The 24,533-nt window shown below is 37.8% G+C and overlaps 2 protein-coding genes across 5 annotated transcripts in view; both read left to right on the forward strand.

The window, feature by feature from the left end:
- The window catches only part of Kiaa0408 (KIAA0408 ortholog), a 33,232-nt gene extending 24,804 nt beyond the window's left edge, over positions 1 to 8,428 (forward strand). For 3 of the 4 annotated variants that reach the window (XM_021733315.3, XM_040283267.2, XM_040283268.2), the window contains exons 5-6: positions 575 to 1,913; positions 3,796 to 8,428. In XM_021733315.3, coding sequence (XP_021588990.2) covers positions 575 to 1,913; positions 3,796 to 3,969 — 1,513 coding nt within the window. In that variant the 3' untranslated portion in view covers positions 3,970 to 8,428. Of the gene's footprint in view, positions 1 to 574; positions 1,914 to 3,545; positions 3,703 to 3,795 lie in introns of those variants that run through there. The other variant, XM_078019215.1, reaches the window with a different exon arrangement.
- Positions 8,429 to 18,226: 9,798 nt separating this feature from the next.
- Positions 18,227 to 24,409, forward strand: LOC144366047 (uncharacterized). Its single transcript, XM_078019216.1, has 2 exons — positions 18,227 to 18,656; positions 21,614 to 24,409. The coding sequence occupies exon 2, from the start codon at positions 21,705 to 21,707 to the stop codon at positions 23,445 to 23,447; it is 1,743 nt and encodes a 580-aa protein (XP_077875342.1). The 5' UTR covers positions 18,227 to 18,656; positions 21,614 to 21,704; the 3' UTR covers positions 23,448 to 24,409.
- Positions 24,410 to 24,533: the final 124 nt, after the last annotated feature.

Genomic DNA, 24,533 nt, shown 5'->3' on the forward strand with positions numbered 1-24,533 from the left:
CTTTTCTTTCAAGCCCAAGTGAGATCTTCCATTTGAAATTATTTATGTATCCTTGTGCTTTTATTCAGACTTTTATTCTTACTACTTAAAATATTATTTCAAAATCAAGGGTCGAAGCTTGAGGTCACATTACATAATAAATAAGAATTCCATAGGCAAAGAGAAAGTAAGGAAATAGCATGAGAAAAGCTATAGAATGGAACTGTCAGTTGCAAAAACTCAAGAGAACGTAGTCTAATTTGAGTCTAGTATGAAGTTGCAGGTAATATGGATAATGGAAGAGACAAAGTTGAAAATATAGCCTGAGACATAGTATACGGAGTTGTGGCATAGATATAAATGATTAAAATGTATGAATATGATTAAGAGCCTTGAATGTAACATTGAGAAGGGACTTTATTCTTCAATAAAGTGGACTTGAAATTTTAATTAGGGGATTTATATAAATATTAATCTTGAGGAAATTTTGATTCCATTTCCTGATGCAGAAATCCATTGCATAAACCTTATTTTCTTTTAAGAGCTAGTCTTAAATAATGTTATCACTAATATACTTTGTTTTGTAATTATTCAGGATGAAGTCAGACTCTTTCCTCCAAGAAATGCCAAATGTAGTCAGTGCACCTCATGGTGACCACTTGATCAAAAATGGCCCATGCATTCTTCCAATCAGTTTAGAAAAAGAAAAACAGAAAAATAGAAAAAATCTGAGCTGTACCAGTATGCTCCCAAGCAATTCTGTGAAAAAATGTGGAATTGATACAATTGATTTGGAAAGGAATCAAACCCCACCAATTCCTCCTCCAAGAAGCACCTCTCGAAATTTTCCCAGCTCATATTCTGAACAAGCCCAAGAAAGATTGAAGGAAAGTTCAGACTACAACAGCTGGGTGGCCCAGGAGGGTCGAGGTGAAAAGAGCTGCAATCTTCATTCCATTTTGAGGCTGCAAGAGATGCCTATATCATATCCAGATGAAGGAAAGACTATGAAAGATGGTATGATGTTGTCTTCTTTGACACCAGGAGTCAAAATAGACAGCAAGCCTTCAGATAATGAAGATGGGTTTGGCATGTGGTCAGGTGACATTGAGATAGGTGTGAAAAAGAGCCCCTCTTCTTTGTGGTTTCAGAAAACCTGCTCTACCCTCAATATGCCAAAATTTGAAAAGGAGATCCCAGATCACCCTGCTAAATCTCATTCTGATCTTTACGTAGGTAATGGCCGTAGTTCCTCGGTGACACAGAGCAGTGGTCCACCTAGAAGTTTCAGTTGTGGCTTTGAAAGAACTGCAAGGAATGAAAAGTTAGCAGCAAAGACTGATGAATTTAACAGAACTGTATTTAGAACAGATAGACATTGTCATGCAATACAGCAAAATCAAAGCTACTCAAAATTATCTGAGGATCTTAAGCCCTGTGATAACTTAACTACTCCTATTGGTAGCATATCAGATATATCAGGTAGTGAGAGTGTGACTGGTATTCTGAAAGCCAGTGCCCACGTACCTGTGCCTATAGAAAAGATGTCTGATAATCCTACCAAGAAATCCACAGCAGGTCTGGTCAGACAAATGCAGGAACACATAAATCCTAGCAGTTATCGGAACATGCTCCACGAGCATGACTGGAGACCAAGCAATTTGTCTGGCCGACCGAGGTCAGCTGACCCCAGGTCAAATTATGGTGTTGTGGAAAAGCTGCTGAAAACCTATGAGACATCAACAGGATCTTCACTGCAAAATTCTAAGTGTTTCCGGGATAATTGGACCAAATGTAATTCTGATGTCAGTGGTGGTGCTACATCAAGCCAGCATTTAGAAATGCTTCAAATGGAACAAGAGTTGCAGAGAAAGACATCTTTGTGTGGGGGACAGCAAGTGAAGCAAGGAATAGATTGGAAAAAGATAACAGAGGTAAGAAAGCAAATTACACATTTTGGTAGAACAGCATCCACATTTAGCAGTGACTGTAAGTTCAGTTCATTTGCCCATTCATATAAATAGAATGTAGAAACATGTTTGGCATCTTCTTGACTTCTTGACTCTTTGTGAATAAATGTAACTCAGCATAAATTTAAGATGTGGTTTTTAAGACCAGGGAATAGCACATTATATCTTTTTTAAAAAAAATAATACCAATAAAATGAATGGATTTAAGAACATCACGAATATCGAATATTTGTTGTTTGTCTCTTGAAAATTTTTGCAGAATATACATTTTTGATTTATAGAATTTTGAGGTTTACTTTTAAGAATGTAGAAAATATCTTTGAATAATTTTAACTTTTCACTTATTATCTATGATTGATTCAGTCATTCTCAGCATTTGATTTGTGTTCTCATAGGATTTATCATATGAATGTGAGTCTGCACAAGACATCACTTAAAACAGTGCCTTGAAAAGTTCTTTTATCTGTGGAACTAAAAGTCAGTGTATGGAACTAAGGTCATTCTTATGTGTATCTCTTTAGCATGGAAACTGACAAAAAACGAATGGGTATTTAAATAAACTTATCCTCTTGTTGTTGTTGCTGCCCATTCACAAAAGAGTACAGTCTTCATTAAGGAGAAAAATTGGTCACAGAAATTAACAACATAACTTAACAAGAAGTTACAGGATAACATGTTGTTATCTAACATTACAAAAATTCAAGTTTTGCCTACAGTAAAAAGTAAACAACATGGTTTTACGTTATGCAGATTGACTCCAGTTATAAAAATTTATTTTTATGGGTCTTTCAAACTCTGTAAAATTATGAATTTTATTCCATTTTATCAGAAGTCTTGACTAATTAAGAAGGGTACAATTAATTATCCTGCATTTGAATTTTTCAAAGTTAAGACCGTAAACACCAGGAAGATCTTATATCTAGAGACAAGAAATGGAAACATGTACATTAACCAACAAAAATTCTCACTAACAAGAAATGCGGAGTTTTCTTTTAGTGTGTATTGATTGGTGGTTTGCTACTCTACTATGTATCTTTAGGAGTAGGTTGTTTGTTTTGTTTTTCCCATGAACAAATTTGAGAAATAAGTCTCCAAAGAGAGAAAAAGATTATTGTTGTACCATCACTAAAATAGTAGAATTGAAGCCATCTGCACTGCTCATCTCAGATGAAAGAACACGAGTTCTGTTTAAGGTCAATTAGAACCAAAGGTATAAAATGAATCATGGAAGCTTTTTATTTTTTTTAATTGTTAGGATCAATGGATGCTTTTTTTTTTCCATTGAAGTAAAAAAGAAAGAAAGAAGGAAATAAAAGAAAGGTGAGGAAAAGTTTTTCATTCATCAGATGCCCAATATAGGTAGTAACACTTTATCAGCAATTAGAATAAAGTTGTATTTAAAAATATTTTAGGGTTGGGAATGTAACTTGGTAGTAGAGTGCTTGAAAAGCATGCATGAGGCCCTGTGTTTGATCCCCAGAACCAAAAAAGAAAAAGAGAAAGGTATTAAAACATCCTAACATCCCACTAAGAAACATCTACAGTTTCATCATATTGAAGTTATTTTACCTGAACTTTTGAATTTTGCATTCATAGTTCTAAAAAGACATCAACTGCCTCGTGACTCATCAGTGTGAGGAGACCTACAAGATTACCAAGTACCATAGTTCATATTAAAATTGGAATTTCGATTAAAATACTCCATGCCACAAATATTAGACAAATGCCTTCTTCAGTTTTCAGTACTTTTCTTTGGTTGTAAGTTTGCTATTACATTAATCCCATAGTAGAAATCCATAATGTTGTTGGTTGTGTAATGAGATAAATGCCTTCATTTGTGTTACAGGAATCCATGGCAGTGAAAGTCTCAAATGGAAAAGGATTTTCCCGACCTGCCAGACCAGCAAATCGCCGTCTCCCATCCCGATGGGCATCCAGATCTCCATCAGCACCACCTGCCTTGCGAAGAACTGCGCAGAGCTATACCATTTCTCTGAGATCTGAGGCACCAATGGTCTAAGTCTCTAGTCTGGATTGCTAGATTACAAAACTTCTAGTCCCGATTGCCAAACTGAACATTCTGAGTGTTTACAGCCAATCCTGTTCTCTTCTGTATCGTTCAAGATCACTGGGACAAGCAATTTCAATCTTAACTTTCCATCAGTCTTCAGTGTTTTTAATCTATGGAATAATTATCTCCTCATATTTTGATTTCTTAGGTCAGAATTTTTTAATGCCATCTTCATTAATTTTCCAATATGATTAAGTTGAAACAATGTACAATATTGTATATTCTAACTTTCTTGCAAGTGCAGAAAGCAAGGTTATGTGCATGGCCCTGTGTTTGTAGGTGCATGTTTCGTAATAGGAAGCATTCTAGTATGTATTTAGGTAAGAAAAACGTATGTGCTCGTGTTGACTTTGCAATTATAACATGTATACCTATGTATTCTTCGTGTTTATTTAAAAGTTTTGAAAATATACAGTACTATTTTGTATACCTTTTAATAGGTATCGCCTAAGGATTTGAGGTTCATACATTAATCAACCACTCCTTTGGCCCACAACTACATTGAAAAATAAGAATTATACACATATCTAGCATTGGTAGTTTTCTAAATACAGCTCAAATGGCTTCTTAACCCATATTAGGATAAATTCATAGTATTAACTTTCTTGATTATTATTTTAAATAAAAATGTCACACATTTAACAGATAAGCCTTCTAAAGCAAACATAAAATGCTCATAAATGCTTTTATACATTGCTTGGTAGTCTTGTATGGCTTTAACTGTATACTTGATTCTCAGAGCCAGTGTAATAAGACTGCCTCATGTATGACAGGACTAAATAATGAATTTATTTTGTCAACCTCAGTAATATTCCTTAAATGGGATGCAAAAAGAAATTAAATCATGTTGAATTTTATCTTTTCTTGAAATCAAAGTAAGCTTTTAGTTCAGCTGCTTTATCTGGATTCATACACATTTAGAGGTAAGTTGTTTTTTCCCTAATCTTTTCCCTAAAACTAATAGATAAAAGACTAATTCACTTTTTTTAAAAAAAAAGTAAGATCAGGAATAATTTCATTGAGAGCTGAATTGTAATACATTTCTTAGAATGTACTACCAAAAAAAAAAGCCTTAAACTAAACTTTGGCCTCAGTAGGAGTAAAAGGAACAGAAATGTGTATTTTGGCTACAATTTCCATACAGTGAACACATAAAATCTGTGTTGAGAACTCTCAGAAATAGGTATATTGAAGTGCTTGGAATTCTACATGGAAGATTTTAAAAGTGGTTTTTATTATTAGTTAGATATTAATTTTATTTAAGCTTTTTGTTGCCAAAAAATGTTAAGATAATCTTATGACCAATGTATTCAGAGTTTTATTCTTATGATATTCTAACCACTTAGAGGAATTTATTATACCATGCCCTGAGGTAAAGTAAATAATTTGTAAATCACAATTGCCTTAAAAGGCTCAAGACTGTACCATGGTGATGGCTAGATTCATGTGTTATATGAGAATAGCTGAATTAAACTTCTAGAATGTGAGCTGGATCCTATGGTAAGTAAGGGCTACAGATTCATTCTCCTAATTCTTGTTTCCTTCGGAAAATATCTTTCCCCACAGGAAATATATAAAAGAAAATGAACCTATATACCAAGTGATATCACTTTAATTATATGCTTTTCCACAAAAGAGGAGAAAAACACTGGGAAATTGCTACTTGGGCCATGAAATGTTACTGTTGACAGTGGTGCCCAAGTACTGTGTACATATCTGTTCCTCTCCATCACTATACCCCAGACAGTCTGGTATGATCTGTGGTCCTACCTTTACCTGCAAATCAGAATAGTGAAGATCTCTTTTAAAAATGAAATCCCTGATCTCTGCCCCCACCCCCATTATTAAAGTGAAATTTCTAGGAGTGGAGAGTGGGAGTCTTTAATAAAACAAAGCAATGCAAAATATTTGATAACCAGGCAGATTTGGAAGCAGTGACTTTTGATGATAACTGAATGGATGTCATCATTGGGTAGTCACCTTGGGTAGTCACTTTTCTTCCCTGGAACTTAACTTTGCTATCTGTAAATTAAAAGTTATATTGCCAGTCTTCACAATTTTAAGCCTCTTTTTCTATTATCATTTGAATGAACCAGTGGGAGCATTTTAATGTCTTTTTAGGTTGACTAAAATAATAGAATATTAGAGCTAAAAAAAAATAACTAGCATCTAGTCCAATCCCAGAAATTGTAAAACTGAAGAAACTAAAACATTGAGTACTCTTTTGTTTTCTTTTAAAATATTTTATAGTTTTTTATGGAAAAGTCTGTCAGGAAATGAAAATCATCCTTGAAAAATATTTTTTGATGTATTGTGATTTTTAACTGGTGATTTTTCTACTTTGGGTGGGCATTTTCTTCCCCAAAACATATCCTTCATTATGTCATCATTGCTGGATTTAAAGAAATTATAAACATTCACAAAAATATTTGATTAGGAACATATTTATAGATGTTTTCCTAATAGACTTTTGAGAGGAAAATCTTATGTCACAGGCGATTACTGATGTTACTAGCTGATCTCAGAAAGGAATTAGAATATGCAGAAAAGGGTGCTTGAGTGTGTGTGTGTGTGTGTGTGTGTGTGTGTTTTATGTGTGTTGAGTAGAGTTTGTGTTTATGTGGTGTGTTTGTGTGAATTTCTATGTATGTGTATGGCATGTACATATTCCAGCCACTCATCTAACTTTTTTGTACTGCATTAGGTCCCAAAGCCAAATATAAGAATATAATAATGCTTTGTGTAATTCACTATTTCAAAATTTATCCATAACTTTATTTGTTTTTATATGAAAACAGTGAACATGATATTTCATTTTGCTAATATTGCCCTAAAAGAGGATATACTTTTCCTTAGGTGGTTTAACCAGGCTGCATATCATCCTGAGAAAATAACTGTATCTAAAAAAGAGTACCTACCTTCCCAAAATGATTCTTAAAATTATCTTTAAGCACATTTGCTGATAAACAATCACTTGCTGTTGAAATTTCCTCCAGCCACTGGAAGCTATGAAACAAGTTTGGAAACAGCCACTGTGGCATTTTTATATACTGAGAATATTTGTATGTTCTTTCTTTTCTATAATGAACTAGTAAATCTAAGAGTCTTATAAAATCTAAACTCAAACGTATACACAGTTTAATCTAGCTTCTCCTAGAATATTGCTAGATAGTAGAATTTAAGCCAATCTGCCTGACTTCCTGCTGCTAGCCCCATACAACGCCATACAGTTCCTCCTACACTGACATTACCCCTCTTAGCTGTTAATTAAGTTCGGTAAACATTTTCTTTGAAATGAATATTCATTTACATGATGAAATAATGTAAATTATTTTCAGCAGATTCAAATTTCTAGCATAGCACCATTTTGCTTCAAAAAATATACTCCTAAAAAACGAACATTACATTGCCAAAAAAATCAAAAAGAAAATGGGTAGTCCTTCAGGCAAGTGCCAATGATGACTGCTACTCTATTGTTTTTACTCCACGAATTTTTCTTATCACAGGAAATAATCTTTGTTTCAGTGGAAATAAAATCATAAGACTTAAAATCAGATTCATATGCCAATGATCCTTATGAATCCTAGAGGTCAAACTGACAAATATTGAGGGGAAAAATTCCTATGTAGCTATGGAGAAGTCTAGCAATTAGGGAAGAGTGCAGATTTAGAAGTCACTCAGAACAATCTCTTGAGAAGTGAGAAACCTGAGACTTGAGAATTCTGTGTCACTGCCAGGCTTACAGGGATGAAATCTGAATCTTTGCTTGAATGTTTGTGTCCTCTTTCTGTGTACAAATGTTCTATATGCAGCTCTGACTTAAAGTTTGCAAAGCACATCTGTATTCATGATTTGCTTGCTACTTAGAACAAACTTACAGGAAGGCTTTATGATTTCTAATTATAAAAGAAAAAATTAAATCATCAAGATAATAATTAGAATAAATAATGTGTCACGATGATGGTTTCAAAACAGGTGGCTCTTCAGACTCCTGGCTTAAGCTCTTCTCCAAAAAAGGACAAGAAAAAGAAAAGAGGGAACAGTATTTTGTTTTGTTATGGTTTATGCATGATTATTTTCCTCTCATTGAGCATTTCTCTTGATTCTGACTTTCAATGATGTTATTCAAAAATCGTTACTCTTAATTTATATGGTTTGAACAAATTCAAGAAGTAGCGAACAAGGCTCACTTTGGAAAAACATTTTCTACTTTTGATGGCTATGCTGTTTTTGTATCAATTTTGTATGTAGGACATGATGTTTAAGGTAAAACCAACAATTAGCTAAGCAATCTTTAACTAGCATCAACTGAATCCTGACCTTCTCAGTCTTCAAAAGAATCACAGAAAAGTTTCAATGCTGTATAACATATATGTACTCAAGAATAAATGAGAGCATTTCACTTGAAGCATTGTTTTAGTCCATTTGTGCTAATTAACAAATTACCTGAAAACTGGACAATTTATAGAGAACAGAACTATACTTTTTACAGTCCCGGAGGCTGGGAAGTTCAAGATCAAGATGCTAACAGGTTTGGTATCTAGTGAGAGTTGTTCTTTATATCCAAGATGGTGCCTTATTGCTGTGCCCTTACATGATGGAAGGGACAAGTGCTATGTTTTTACATGGCAAAGAAGACTAGCAATTCATAAGGGAGGAGCTTTCATGATCTTATCACTTCCTAAAGGCCCCACCTATTCCTACTATTGAATTGGACATTAAATTCCAACATGACGTTTGGAGAGATACATTCAAACCATAGCAATTATTTTCAATTTAAATGACTTATATTTAATTGTACTCCACCACCAGTTTCTTTTAAAATTTATTTTCTAATTAAACTATTTTCTCATGCCAATGTTATAAGAATTATTAAACAAATTTAATCCAGCCAGTTGGAATCTGCAGATTTATTTTTCCTACCTAGTGCTGATCAATTTCAAAATAGGTACCAAATTATCTAGCCTGAATCATAATATTTTTGTTTTAATCATTGCTCAAAATTTTGTTTAAGATTGAAGGGTTGTCTAATTTGGCATCTGGAGTGAAATAGCATATTTGTAATGAAAGCCAAAGAAACATCCACAGTATTTTTAGACGGAAGTTATGAGTAGGTGTGCAATAATCTGTTAGTCTCTACCTGTTAACATTTAGGAGACAAATCATTAGAAATGAAGATTTCCTTAGGAGATCACTGGCCAGTGGAGGAGCTGAGACCTGGTATGTTATCTTATCTAAAAGAAGTTGGCAAAGTAGCCCAGGAAGCTGGAGCAAAAGGAATTTATGAGGTATCATTCTCAGTAAAAGTAAGCACTAAGCTTCCCTGACATAAACAGGGCCTGGGAAAGGCACCACATCAAGGACTCCCAAGTGGACAGTGTTCAGGAGTCAAGCGGTCATCCTTAAGGAGATTTCTTCTTAAAGCAGTTCTGGACTCTGACTCTAGGGACTTGAGTAGAAATGAAGTGTCCTGGAAAGGAAATCGGCAAAAGGAAGAGCTGAGATCATAAACTTGCCTTTAGACAATGAGGACCCATTTGTAGGTAACTAGAAGAAAAGCCACCACTAAGCTGAAGCATTAGGTGTTCAGTGCAGCTTAAGCTCTCCTCTGGGACATTTTCAGGAGCTAGAACTAACAGAAGGTCATCAGAGGACCAACCTCACTATGAGGGGCTTAAAAAGATGAGAAGGTGATGAGGTGGGGACTGCTTCCCTCCTTTCTCTCTGTGCTTCTTATTTTTTTTGACACTGTACCCAAAACCTAAAATTTGGCCTGATAGTATGATAAATATAATAAATTACCCATTACTTCATGTGCCAGATAAGGGCAAAATTAGATACCTTGGAAATCAAATTGTCTCCAATTAAAATTAAAAGTAGGCACATAATTAAAAAGCAATACTATCTTTAGAACTTAAAAAGTTACACAAAATTATGCATACACACACATATATATGCAAAGAGAGAGTAAGGGATCATAAAGAATACTCTATTGCTTCTGTGCAAATATATTTTCCAGAAAAAGAAATGAAATGATTATAAGAAGGTGACTGGAGATATGGCTTACTGATAGAGCACTTGCCCAGCATGTGTAAGGTCCTGGATTCAGTCTGCATCACCAGAAAAAAAAAAATAAGAAGAAGATGAAACTTAATTACTCTGAGCCCTTCTCTTCTTTTTTTTTTTTTTTTTTTTTTTTTTTGAGAGAGAGAGAATTTTTTAATATTTATTTTTCAGTTTTTGGTGGACACAACATCTTTATTTTATTTTATTTGGTGCTGAGGATTGAACCCAGTGCCCCACTCATGTCAGGGGAGCACACTACCCCTTGAGCCACATCCCCAGCCCTGAGCCCTCCTCTTCTGAATGGAAAGGAGATGAGCTGCATGGAGCCCAGGGAAAGAGATCTTAAGAGCAAGAATATCCTGTGTTGGCCCACTGCTGTCTAATGGAAAGGACCCAAACCAAAACAGAAACTTCCTGGCAACAGTCTCCCCCAGACAGATGTGTCCCACACGGGTATCTCTGAAGGTCACCCAATTGTATCAGCTCATTTATTCCACTTACCCAAACAGTCTTCTGATCTCCTTAACTAACTTGCTATTAGAAAAGTTAGCATCTTTAGCAGTGTTTCTTGACCGTTTCCACCAAGTCTTTTCTAGTGCGTAGAAAAGAAATAACCATCTAATTGTCTCTAACAATCTCTTAAGATACGGACATTGCAAAATGCTTAGTATTTGAGGGGTTTTAACTTGAACATAAACACACAGGGATTTTTGTCTCTTTTGTTCACTAATGCAAAACACTTAAGAAAGTGCCAGCCAAAAGATTAAATAAATTAATGAGATTTTGAAGGGGTTTAATCACTTGCTACTAGGAAAAAAAAATAAAATAAAAAGGTTTTCCTCCGTGTGTCCTTATTTAATCACAGCTGGGCTGAATTTACTTATTTCATAAAATTGGACTGACCTGAGTTTACACTGTATGGCAATTTATTATGTCACCATATTTTGAGAACCAAAACCCAGAGAAATGTGCATGCAAATTGATATGCTTTTATCTTTGGTTTGCAAAATTTATAAGCATAAGTCTTGATGAGCAGAAGATTACCAAAGAGATGGTACAAGTGTTTTAGATGACTGCAGGGAGAAATTTTGTTAAACATCTTTTAACTGAAAGATCAAAGGACTTGTGTCATATAAACTATTATAAGGCTGTCTCTTTCATTGTGTTACAGAAAAAAATAGTTGACAGGCCTTTTGAAGGAAGAAAAATAATTAATAGATTATAATGGCTTTTATCACTTTTAGAAAGTTTGTCAATAAAGTGAACGCTTCTCAACTCACACTTTTAATTCTGCTGCAATCTTAGGACACCCATTGAAAGTTTTTATATTTACACTTTCATACAAAGAGGTTTCCCTTCAAATGTCTTTGTTAAGTAAACCAACTTTAAGAACCACTGTTTATCATCAGGCAAAGCAATAATTCTTTTAGCCCATGGTTTAGCCATTGTCCTACATTTTTACTTCTCCATTTAAAAAATAATAATAATTTCAAACCAGGCATGGTGGTGCACACCTATGATTCCAGCTAACCAAGAAGCTGAGGCAGGAGGATCACAAGTTCCAGATGGGCCTAGGCACCTTGATGAGACCCTGTCTTGGAGTACAAAATAGAAAAGACCTGGGAATGTAGTGCAATGGTAGAGGACCCCTAAATTTAATCTCTATTACCCTTATCCCCCAAAAGAGTAATTTCAATAATTGAAAATTAATCAATATTAATTTTATTAATTTTATTATTTAATATTAATTTTATTAATATAATACATTTTTTCTCTGTCTAAACCAGTATCCATATATGTCAAACAACAAATTTCCAAGCTCATTTCTCATTCCTTTAAATATTAATTTAAAAAGATAAGTGTCATATTTTAGATAATAGGTGTCCCCTAAAAGCTCATGTGTGAGACAATGCAAATAAGTTTAAGATGAAATAATTGGGTTATAAGAGGTTTAGCCTGATCAGTGCATTAATCCCCCGGTTGGGATTAACTTGGCGGTAACTGTAGACAGGTAGGGTGTTGTTGGAGAAGGTGGGTCTATGAGTGCATGCCTTTGGGGTTTCTATTTTTTTCCTTGTTGAGCAGAGTTCTGTGCTTTTTGGTGCGGTGTGCTGAACTACCTTCCTCCACCACACTCTTCCGCCATGATATTCTTTTGCCTCACTTAGATCCCCAATGAATGGAGTTAGCCTTCAATGGACTGACATCTCTAAAACTGTGAGTCCCTAAATAAACTTTTCCTCCTCTAAAATTGTTTTTGTCGAGCTGGGGATGTGGCTCAAGTGTTAGTGCGCTCCCCTGGCATGCGTGCGGCCCGGGTTCGATTCTCAGCACCACATACAAACAAAAATGTTGTGTCCGCCAATAACTAAAAAAATAAATATTAAAAAAAGAAAAAAATTTAAAATTGTTTTTGTCAAATCTCTTGGTCATAGTAGTGAAAACACTAAAACACTAAGCATTAAATATTTTTAATCAAATTTAAAATAAAAAACAACATTTTTTTGCAGCCAATTAATACACAAAGGAAATCAAGAGACACATTCTTTTAGGGGGTCACACTATTGATGGTGACTCCAGGTCTGCTGATACATTCAGGACACAATGTTTACATCATAGATTTGCTCCTATGTATGCATTAAGACAAATCTTATACCTTATTGAAATTATTTTAACTTAGTTCTTTTTCTATAAATTATCAAATAAAATTAATAAACAAATATCAATATCTAATTGAATTGCTAACTTACTTATGTCCATGATTTCCAATTTAAAATAAGATTAACATTCATCTCTTGGGCGATCATAGGATAACCTTCTTGCACGTTAGAACTATTTGAGCATTATTCAGCAAGTAGAAATTTTTTAGCTTGCCACTTTTTTTTAAGTTCCCCACAGATTTTGCTGTAATCTACTGCAGGTTTTTTTCTAAAAAGGCTTTAAGTTAATCATTAAGCAATGTTGCCTTTTAAATTATGCTTTTTACTCCTAGCCAATATTTTTTTCCTTTAGTCATGTAACTTTTCTTTAATTGTTCAAACAATTGTTTCTAACACCACTAACCAAAACAATGATGGTTTATGCAGTTATTCTCAGGTTTTATCTACTGAAAGATACAAAGGACTAGACCTTTGGTGATTAACACAATATTAAAACTATTTAAAATATACCTCTAAGTTTATCTACTATTTTTAGATGGCATCCACCTAAAAAGAAGAGAATGTTCTATGATATTTCTTACCATTAATTTTCCAGGAAAAGCCTCATCTCTCCAGACTTTACATAATTCTGGTTCTACTAACAATTTTTAATCATCTTTCCTATTTTACCCATATCTAGTTTATGATCCAGACTTACTATTATGTGTGAAGTCCCATTATGTGTTTCTGGTTGGAAATACAATTTTAGGATTATTATACTTTAAATGTAGAAATAAAAACAAATAATCACACACACAATGTATATTTTTGAGAATTTCTTATTGGCCATTAAAAGAAATCACATGCTTGTAAAATAATTATATATGGCAAGAGTAAATGTTAAATTAATTTCATTTTGGAATAAATAACTTTCAGTAGCAGCAAAATAATTTCTCAAAAGATTGCCACAGTCTGGCTGGGCACAAAATAACCAAGCCTTGTAGATTCACCACAAAGCCTTATAGATTCAAACAGCAACTCTTTTTTATTCCTGAACTCTCACCGACACTCTACAGATTCAAACAGCAACTCTTTATTCCTGAACTCTCACTGATACTCTACTCACACTTCCCGTCAACACCCTGCCTCCACTCAGCTCTGCGCATCAATTCTCTCAGAACCCCTCGAGAACTCAAGGGGAACTCCAAAGGAGTGAGTGCCTGAGGCAGCAGGATATGCCCTAATCCCAGCAGGATCCGTCCTAATCCTGGAGCTGCCCTATTCCCAGCAGGATCCACCCTAAACCTGGAGCTGCCCTATTCCCAGCAGGATCCATCCTAAACACGGAGCCACCCTAATCTCTGAGCAGGGTCATCTTTCAACCCAAAATGCCATGAGTCATTCCTACTTGGCTATGGCTCTCAGCATCTCCCCCTTGTTTAATTAAACAACAAGCAATGTGGCTTAGGGACCATGCCTGTTAGGTTGTCCAATTCAACATATGGTCCTTAACCGTCATCGGAAGAGCTGACCTCTAGGTGTCAGCCTCCTGTCTTAGGTTGATACCACTGCAATTGGATCACACCCATCACTGACTACCAGTCCAGCATATAGCCATACTTGTGGATAGGCCTATGCACTAGTGGGGGGGTGAGGATCTTTGCCTCACCTCTGTTGGCCCCCAAATTTGGCCTTGGTGCAAGTGGGGAGGTGAGGTTCTTTGTCTCACCTCTGTTGGCCCCCAAATTTTAGACCATCACTAGCAGAAGGGAGGAGGATACAGAAATGCCACAACACCAAGCCAATTGACAGCTCCTTTGGAAAAATTGTACCACCGGTGACATCATAAGCAAAGATACCATAGCATTACCACAATTCGCTGCACCAACAGATAGTTCACAATGCATACAAGTGATATATATCCCAGGCAAGTTCTGCAAGCAGTTCAAAGCGGAGGAATCCATCAATATGTCCATTTCCTACCAAAGTAAATCGACTCCTTGATTGAGCATTACTTGTTGAGTTATTATTCATTGATGTGTCAGTTTATACAGTTTACTGTGATAGCTATCAAAGAAGCTGTAGTTTGGTTTTATCTTTGTCTTCACTGGCACTGGGATGAAGGTAGGAATTCTGACAATGATGCTAAAAAGAAATTATGTAACCTTCCAACAGGTACTAAGAAAACAATTTTCTGAACAATTGACATTATCCTGAACAGAATTATTAAATATAATGAAAAGGAAAGGTGAAAGTAAACAAACATGTCTGTTAACCTCCTTATTTGTTCACATATTAAAACAATTCTCAAGATCTGTTTACTCAATTTAAATTAAACCAAGAAAATCACGTGAATAAAAAAAAATTCAGATCCATTTTTTCATGAGCGCTCCTTATATATGATATATGGACATACGCACACACAGACATACAACACAAAACACAAGAGTGCACACAAACATACAACACATAAGACAATAGTAAAGGCCTTGTAGCTTTACACAGGTGAAATCTCCATTGCAATGTTTAGAAACTCCATAGTCAAAAAATAAAACTGATCAGAAAAACATTAACCTAGGTTTGTATGAGCTCAAAAAATAAAATAGAACTTTATGATGTGGGAAAAGGCAATAATAAAATAGATATTGAAAAAAAGCATCCTGGTTAATCAGTCAAAGATGTAAGAATAGCCAAGCTGGAGCTCTGGATATCAGCTGTTATGGATTTGAGTCAAATCATCTTCTTTTTGGTCTGTAGAAATTGCTTTGGTTAGTCTCTCTGGAATCCAAATCAGCTGCTGTTCTCCCTGTGGAAACACACAAACAGAACCCCGACTCCAGACAATCACTGGGTCAGAACCTTTCCATTGTCCTGTTAAAATATCCTTCCAAAGTACCTTACATTTTTTGTGTACATTTTTTGGATACATATGTCTTTCCATAGCACTAAGTCCTGATGAATCCAAATTTTAAAAGTTTAGAGTAAAAAGGGTTATTTTAAGTTTATCTTTGGGGGATATATACCCCTTTCCAATTCCCTCTTTTTGTTTTAATAAATACATTTTAATAGTTTGATGAGCTCTTTCAACTATGCCTTGGCCCTGTGGATTGTATGGGATTCCTGTTAAGTAAAACATTAACTGATTTTTCTTCAGGGATGATGTTCCAAAATATCCTATATATATCCTTTGAAAGTTTAAAGATCCTTTTAAATTCAAGTCTTCCAAAAGTATTTTGCCTTAGTTTTTAGAATTATTTTAGTCCTTTTAATTTTTTGATGTGGTTTTAAACCAATTTCCTTCTAGTTTAACATTTTCTAAATTGGCTCTTGTCTATAAATTTTACACCCTCATCTGAGACTTCTAATTTCTGCACCACCGGAAATTAAAGTTGATGGGCTTTTTGAAAAAATTACTAATAATCTCCTTGTTCTTCTATTTTATCCAATATTTGACTGTAAACTTCTCTCTTGTACCCTTTTTGCCTTGAATGTCTGTATCTAATAGTTGTCTTAGCTTTTGTATTTTTATCTAAAATACCTTTATTTGACATTTTTAACCATTTTTTTTATCTTGTTTCTATCTTCTAGTTTTCTTTTAAGGTTTGTACATTCACCCTTAGGTGCTTTTTTTTTCTCCTAGTTTTTTTTTTTTTTTGCTTCCTATTTTGTGGGTTTAAAATTTTTGTCTTTCTACATCTTTTCTATCTTTCTACATCTTCTTTATCTTTTTTTACCTTCCTGTACTTCTGTCTTTAAAGTTTTCCACTTCAAATTTTTAATCTTCTTTATCCAAATTGCTTTTATCCTATTATTTTTCCATTTTCATGGGTTTTTTAAGGTAATGTTTTTAAGATTAACTAGGCTTTGAATGACGCAATCTTTCCTCTGCCACAAAGGCATCTTAACCACCTTTAATTTAATCTTTTAAAGCCTTTTTCAACTTACTTAGACTTAGACATTTTACAACTTTTTACTTTATCACACAAAGATTATCTCATCTAAAAACATTTCTTTTTTCTTCAGCTTTCATATCAAAACATATTTCCACATCTTGAATCTTTTTATATCTCTTTTTTAGCTGTTAACCCTTTTTATAAATTCATATTCTGAAACAACCCTTATAAAATTTCTGAATTTAGACAAATTACTCCACTTTAATAAGATGAAATATTTTCATGTTTTTTATGGTACTATAATACTATAATTGAAACCCAACTGAAACTTCTTATACTCTTTGTATACAAATTACACTTGATAGAATCTTAACTCTTAGTAACCTTGTTTCAGTAAAGACACAGACACAAAGCAATATTAAACTTTTGTTTCCATTTACCAATTTATGAAAACACACATAATGTTTAAAAATTATATTACATTATGGAACTTAATAAGTAAAGAGTACTTGATTTTATATTTAGTGGTTGATGTTTTAACACTTTAGCTTTGTAAATTAATCAGACATCTGTAAAAACCAAGATCTTAGACAAGTGTAGTAAACAGAACTAGCCATCTCTTTGTTGTTGAAGAAAAATCCTTCTACAGGATACCATGATGGTCCTATTGTGATATATTTAACAACTCCTCTTTAAAAAGCCATGGGCTACATTTTTCTATTGTATCAACATATGCCCTGACTGTTCTTGGTATTACTGGGGTGCCTCCTTCCTCTGACAATTTCTCTTTCTCAGAGGCGAACAACTTCAAACCTTGAGCCAACCATTTTCCCCAGTTTGCCTGAGAAAGTTCTAGGGACAGGCAACTTTGCTGGTAGCAGGCCTTCCCTGGCCCCTGGGGCCCAGCCCCTAATTCCTTGTTCTGCATGGCAAAGTGGCCAGCGCACAGGGTCATGACACAAGCTTGTGGATTCATGTTTATCTGCCTCAGACATATATGCCTTTTTGGGAACATCTTGGCCTTCTCGGAGCTTTCTGATAAGGGACGGTCACGGTAACCCAAGAGTAGCAGGTGTTATTCCTCCCCTGTTTTTGGCTAAATTTCCACTGCAGTTATAGAAAGTATATAAGGGAACAAACTTTGATAATAAAGCACACACATGCCTCCTCCTGGATGAAGAACCTTGGTGTCCTATGATTTTTTTTTTTTAACCTCGATGTCCCTCGTCGGACTCGGTTCCTGAAGCCGGACGCGGCATCTGGAAGTCCCCACCGAGGTCCGGAAAGCAGGGGTTAGCGGACGAAGCTCACCTTCTAAGGGAGAAGGAGGAGGATTGGTATAAAGATAATTTAAAGAGACAGGGTACGTACCATGGGTAACGCAACAGCGAAACTTCGTCTGGCCAACGAAGTTAAAGAACTGTTAAGCAAACAAGGAACAGGAATAAAAACTAAGACAGCAACCGAATTCGTTGAAACTATAGCCCAGGCTTGTCCATGGTTTCTGACAGGAGGCTTTCTCAATAACAATGATTGGGACTTGGTAAAGCGGGACCTCCAAAGGTTATTGAGAGACCAGGGTCCAGATAGAGTCCCAATTGCTACTTTCTTGTGGTGAGCCGTTCCTGCGGACTGTGGTCGCCATTACATGATGGCGCTGGCTCCGTTGTGGTCTGTGAAGGACAACTCCATATCAAAGAGAGTTGGCGTGTTCCCAGCTCCTTATCAGAGAAAGTTGGCGTGTCATTTTCTAGCACCCTGTGAGAAGGGTACACGTGGCAGCTTTGCATTGGGGTTCGCGGTGCTTTATTAAGGCTGGGAGGGCCATCCGAGGTAGTAGTAGAAGTAGTAGTAGAAGAATTATTAGAAGAATATCAAGGGCCTGAATAAACTGCTGAAAGAAGATTCCTGAGTCGCGTCTTCCTTGCGGGCAAGGGGGATCGCGACAAGTGGTGCCGAGACCCGGGAAAAAAGAAACAAAGAAACACCCAGGAACCAGAACTTTCAGCAGTCAGGGAGGTGCACCGGAAAGTCCCAGGTAACGTGGGACCCGCTGTTAAAAAGCGGGAAGCTCCTCTGTAAAGAGAGGGCGCTACATCTTATAGCAATTGCACTCTGAATTTTTGTTCTCTTTCTGTGTATGTTCGTTTTGTTTTTGTGTACTTTCACTTTCGATTTCTGTGTTTTCTTGTGTTGCGTCATGGGTGCCGTGACTTCAAGTCCACTTCTTCTGGCCTTAGATGGCTTTTTACGTTCCAAGGGACTGGAGGTGAAACGCAGTACCTTAGAGAAATTTTTACAGAGGGTAGATACAGCTGCACCGTGGTTTGCATTTTCAGGCAGCCTCACTACACCCAGCTGGGATAAATTAGGCAAAGACCTTGACTTTGCTCGTGAGCAGGGCATGCTAGAGGGCGGGGTGATACCCCTCTGGAAGATGGTCCGTAGTTGTCTTACGGATGGCCGATGCCAAGAAGCGCTTGTTAAAGGACAAGAGGTTTTAGAACAATTGCATGAAGAAAAATCAGAAACAACAGAGAACGAAGTGTCTCAGGAAGAGGGGAGTGTGCGGGGCGTGGAGAACGGGAGGAGACTGTATCCAGATCTCAGTGTGCTGCGCACGCCCCCATGCGAAAGTGGGTCAGAGGTAGAAGATAATGAAGAGGAGGAGCTGGAGACGCTGTCTCGGCAGCTAGGGAGTTTAGGTACAGGGAACAGAGATAAGCAAGGGCTCAAGAACAGACAGCCTCCCGATCCGCCTCCGTATGGCGGGGGTGTTTCAGGCTGCTGCTGCTTTCCTCTGTTCCTCAGGGCTGGCATATCATTGCTATTGACATTAAAGACTGTTTCTTTTCTATTCCTTTGCATCCTAAGGACTCACAGCGTTTTGCCTTCACCCTTCCCTCGTGTAATCACGAGGAACCAGATCAAAGGTTTGAGTGGGTCGTTTTACCACAGGGAATGTCTAACAGTCCTACGATCTGTCAGATGTATGTAGGGAAGGCACTCGCACCTCTCAGACAACAATATCCTTCCATCAAGATTATTCATTATATGGATGATGTATTATTGGCAGCCAAATTAGAGCAGTCAGTTTATGAGGCCTATAAAGACCTGGTGAAGTTGTTAGCTCAGTATGGATTACATATTGCACCTGAGAAGGTTCAAACAGGGGATTCTATTAAGTATTTGGGAGCAACGATTGGATATGACATGTTAAAACCACAAAAAGTTACTATAAGAACTCAAGATCTCCAAACTTTAAATGATTTTCAAAAACTGTTGGGAGATATTAATTGGATAAGAGGTTATTTACATATTCCTAATATCATGCTCCAGCCTTTGTATGCTATTCTTAAGGGTGATCCAGATCTTACTTCCCCTCGTACCCTCACTAAAGAGGCCAGAGCGGCCCTTATAAAAGTAGAAGAAGCTATACAACATGCTACTCTATGCAGGCTCCAGAGTGATAAACCTTTCCAGTTATGTGTACTTGCCACTATGCGGCAGCCTACTGGAGTACTGTGGCAAGATGGGCCTTTACTATGGATCCACCCACATGTATCCCCAGGAAAATCTTTAGAATACTATCCTGATGCTGTTGCAGCATTAGCACTTAGGGGGATTCAACAGAGCATTCAATTTTTTGGACAAGCACCTTCTTCTCTTATCATACCCTATTCTAAAGTTCAACTTAATGTTTTGTGTGCTACTCTAGACAACTAGGCCATTCTATGTTGCTCGTTTCAAGGGGATATTGATAATCATTACCCTTCTCATCCATTACTCCATTTTGTTAAAGAGCATCCTATCATTTTCCCTAAAGTAACTTCGCCCACTCCAATTCCGGGGGCTGTTAATATTTTTACTGATGGCTCTAAGTCTGGAATGGGAGCTTATGTGATTAATGACTCTCCCCCTGTCCAACATCAATTTGCTCTTGGAAATCCACAATGGGTAGAACTACAAATTGTCATTGAAGTTTTTAAACAGTGTTCTTTTCCTTTCAATCTCATTTCGGACTCCATCTATGTGGTGCAGGCGCTCAAAATTCTGGAGGCTGTAGGAGCTATTAGTGACACCCATACTGTGTCTGCTTACTTTAATCAGCTTCAACAGCTTATCCGTAGCTGTACTGCCCCTTTCTATCCAATGCACATTCGGGCTCACACCTCTCTTCCTGGCCCGTTATCACAGGGTAATGCCTGTGCTGACTCGGCAACTAGAAGCCAGTTGGTATGCTTGGCCTCCTCCTTAGAAGAAGCTAAATTGTTTCATCACAACTTTCATGTCAATGCTATGACACTGCGTAGACGTTTTTCCATCTCCAGAGCGGATGCTCGTCAGATAGTATTACAATGTCCCCATTGTGTCACATTTCTTCATCCTCCTACTTATGGTGTAAACCCACGAGGATTGAAGCCATTGGTCGTCTGGCAAATGGACGTAACTCACGCGCCTGACTTTGGTAACCTCAAATATGTCCACGTTTCTATTGACACATACTCTGGAATTATTTATGCTTCTGCTTTATCGGGAGAAAAGGCACGTAATGTTATTACTCATTGCTTAGAGGCATGGGCAGCATGGGGTGCACCTGCATCCCTTAAGACTGATAATGGACCTGCTTATACGGGCAGACAGTTTACATCTTTTTGTTCTACTATGGGAGTACAACTTGCTCATGGGTTGCCTTACAATCCTCAAGGGCAAGGCATTGTTGAACGTGCCCACCGCACCTTAAAAGAAACCTTAGAAAAACAAAAAGGGGGAATAGGAGTTGACCACACTCCTAAAGAACGCCTGTCCTTAGCTCTTTTTACCATTAATTTTTTGAATTTGGATATTCATGGCCGCTCTGCGGCCGATAGACATGTGTCCCCTCAGCCCTCTGTGACTGGCTATGTTAAGTGGAAGGATGTTCTTACGGGCCAATGGAACGGCCCTGACCCCGTGCTGACATGGGCACGAGGATCTGTATGTGTTTTTCCCCAGGATCGCACGGAGCCGCTGTGGATCCCTGAACGCCTGACAAGAAGAGTCTCGAGATCTACTAACCAGCAGCAGGAGGTGCCACAACAGTCCCATGATGAGGAGCTTCATTCTGATGAGTGCTCTGGCTCTGATGCTGGTGCCAACGGTACAGATGGCACCAATGCAGTGGTGGGCAGTGGCACGGGCATGGCCAATGCCAATGCCAGTTCATAGTAATTCTAGTGTCCTCCCCACTCTTTTTTCTACCTCATGTGAGATGTCTGCTCCTTGTACCTCTCCTAGAGGGGACATGGAAAATATTTTTAATCAGTCTCAAGTTAATCTCACAGGAGTTTTTTGTTTCAGTCTTGGGAACACTAATTGTATTAGCCTTAAGACCAAAAATTTGACTAACTGGGAGGACCCATTGCGGTCCAGTCGAGTCTCAGGGAGTATTCTCAGTGCCGTATTGAGCCAAGTAGTTTCAGGGAAGCAATCAGGCTCAGGGACCCCCGCAACTAGCTCTGTTTTAAACATAACTACTTTAGCTATTATCTCCGAGGTACTAATCCCAATGCCTCCTTCTTCTAATAGTACTTGTAATGCCACTCATTTCAAGGCCTCTCCTTACTGTACCCCTAATTTTGGTTTTCCCCCGACATTTACGCCTTGTCAGGATCATTCTTGGGAGAAACATCAAGTTGCTAAAGGTTTCTCCTTTTCCCCCCCTCTGAAGAGATATGTTTATAACTTTAACAACAATGCCAACTCCTCTACAGGAACAGGTTGGTCCTGGTTTCAATGGCTCATTTCCAATGAGAAGGGGGCTTCAGCTGATATTTCCACATTGGCTCAATTACTAGGAGCCAAAAGTTGGCTGGCTAATGTTTCTAGCACTACTAAGGAGAGTGAACGAGGTAATAGGCTTACATCTGTTTCGTTCAACTCTCTGTTACATTATGCCACATTGCCTCCTGCAATGGTCTGTATCCAATCCCCGTTCCTGTTCCTTTTAGCTAATCACACCTCATCGGGGATGCTGGATTGTTCTATTATTACCTGTTTCTTATCTGAGTGTTGGAATGGTTCTTGGACTGTAGCAGTAATTATGAAAATTCCAACTTTTGTCCCAATCCCAGTCACTGCGGATCCAGATAAATTTCCTATTGTAGAGCTACTTAGAGTCCGCAGAGATTTTGGAATCACAGCAGCTATAGTGACAGCCGTGGCGGCATCTGCTGCTGCAGCAGTTACGGCCGGAGTAGCCATGGCCAGTCAAGTACAAACTGCTGCCACTATTAATCAAGTTGTTCAACAAACGTCCACTATACTTGAATCGCAAAATGCGATTAATCAACATATTTTGTCAGGGATTTTAGCTACCAACCAAAGAATAGATTTTCTTCAAGCTCAGGTAGAAGAATTGGCTGACCTAGTACTTTTAGGCTGCAATGACCAACGTGCACATTTATGTATAACCTCTGTCAGATTTAATGATTCCAGGAATGCTTCCCACATCATTGGTGGATATCTGGCCGGAAATTGGTCCATGGAAGCGGAAGACATGATCCAGTCTCAACTAACCCAGATAGCTGTCTTGAATAGTACCCGTGTCGATCCCGTGACTCTGGGTCAATTCACCAATTGGATATCTTCTGCTTTTTCCTTTTATAAAGAGTGGGTGGGAGTAGGCATTTTTGGTGCACTGTGTTGTTTTGGTATGTTCCTCTGTTTGTGGTTTCTCTGTCGCCTTGAGGCTCGTAGTGTTCAAGATAAGGCTATGATCATACAAGCTCTTGCTGCTTTAGAAACTGGCAACTCGCCACAGGTCTGGCTTGCGCATCTTAAGCACTAAACTTTTGACATGGTCATTGCACCCCAAGTTATTATAACATTGCACTGGGATTGACATGTCTTTCCTTGTTATTCTCTTAGTGTCAGAAAGCCCTTGCACTCTGCCGGTCTTGCTACCATTGCACGCAGATGGGTTTCTACACTAGTGCCTTTGACATGGTCGTTGCACCCCAAGTTATTATAACATTGCACTGGGTACGACATGTCCTTCTTTTGTCTTTCTCTTAGTGCTGGAAAGCCCTTGCACTCTGCGGGTCTTGTTGCCATTGCACGCAGAAGGGTTTCCACACTGGTCTTTATCTATCACTTTAAAGTCCGTGCCTTTCTTTCAGGGTGCTGCCAACTTGTTTGTAGTTGTACTTCTGCATGGCCACAGTTCAACCTCAGCTATTCCCTCTTACTCACCATCGTCACGATACAGGATGCGAGGCAAGGCACTGCACTTGAGTGATCCATTGAGAAGAGGGACCTCAAGGGGAGCATGTCCTATTGCATGCGGGTTTGACGTGTCTCCGCCCCGCCCCACGAAAAAAGGCGTCGGCTGATATGGTGTCAGATCTGGGGAAGGCGCCCCCTGGGGCTGGCCCATACTATGCAGCCACTTTTGCACAGTGGGATAGGACCTCTACTCTCGCCTGTATTGTCTTAGTGAAACAAAAAGGGGGAGCTGTGGTGAGCCGTTCCTGCGGACTGTGGTCGCCATTACATGATGGCGCTGGCTCCGTTGTGGTCTGTGAAGGACAACTCCATATCAAAGAGAGTTGGCGTGTTCCCAGCTCCTTATCAGAGAAAGTTGGCGTGTCATTTTCTAGCACCCTGTGAGAAGGGTACACGTGGCAGCTTTGCATTGGGGTTCGCGGTGCTTTATTAAGGCTGGGAGGGCCATCCGAGGTAGTAGTAGAAGTAGTAGTAGAAGAATTATTAGAAGAATATCAAGGGCCTGAATAAACTGCTGAAAGAAGATTCCTGAGTCGCGTCTTCCTTGCGGGCAAGGGGGGTCGCGACACTTTCTCTCTATGGAGATTGGTTAAAGATGCTCTTTTAACTGACAAAGTAAAGATTAAGGAACAACTTGCAGAGTGCGAGC

The sequence above is a fragment of the Ictidomys tridecemlineatus genome, chromosome 8 (genome assembly GCF_052094955.1).
Source record: "Ictidomys tridecemlineatus isolate mIctTri1 chromosome 8, mIctTri1.hap1, whole genome shotgun sequence".
Lineage (NCBI taxonomy): Eukaryota > Metazoa > Chordata > Mammalia > Rodentia > Sciuridae > Ictidomys > Ictidomys tridecemlineatus.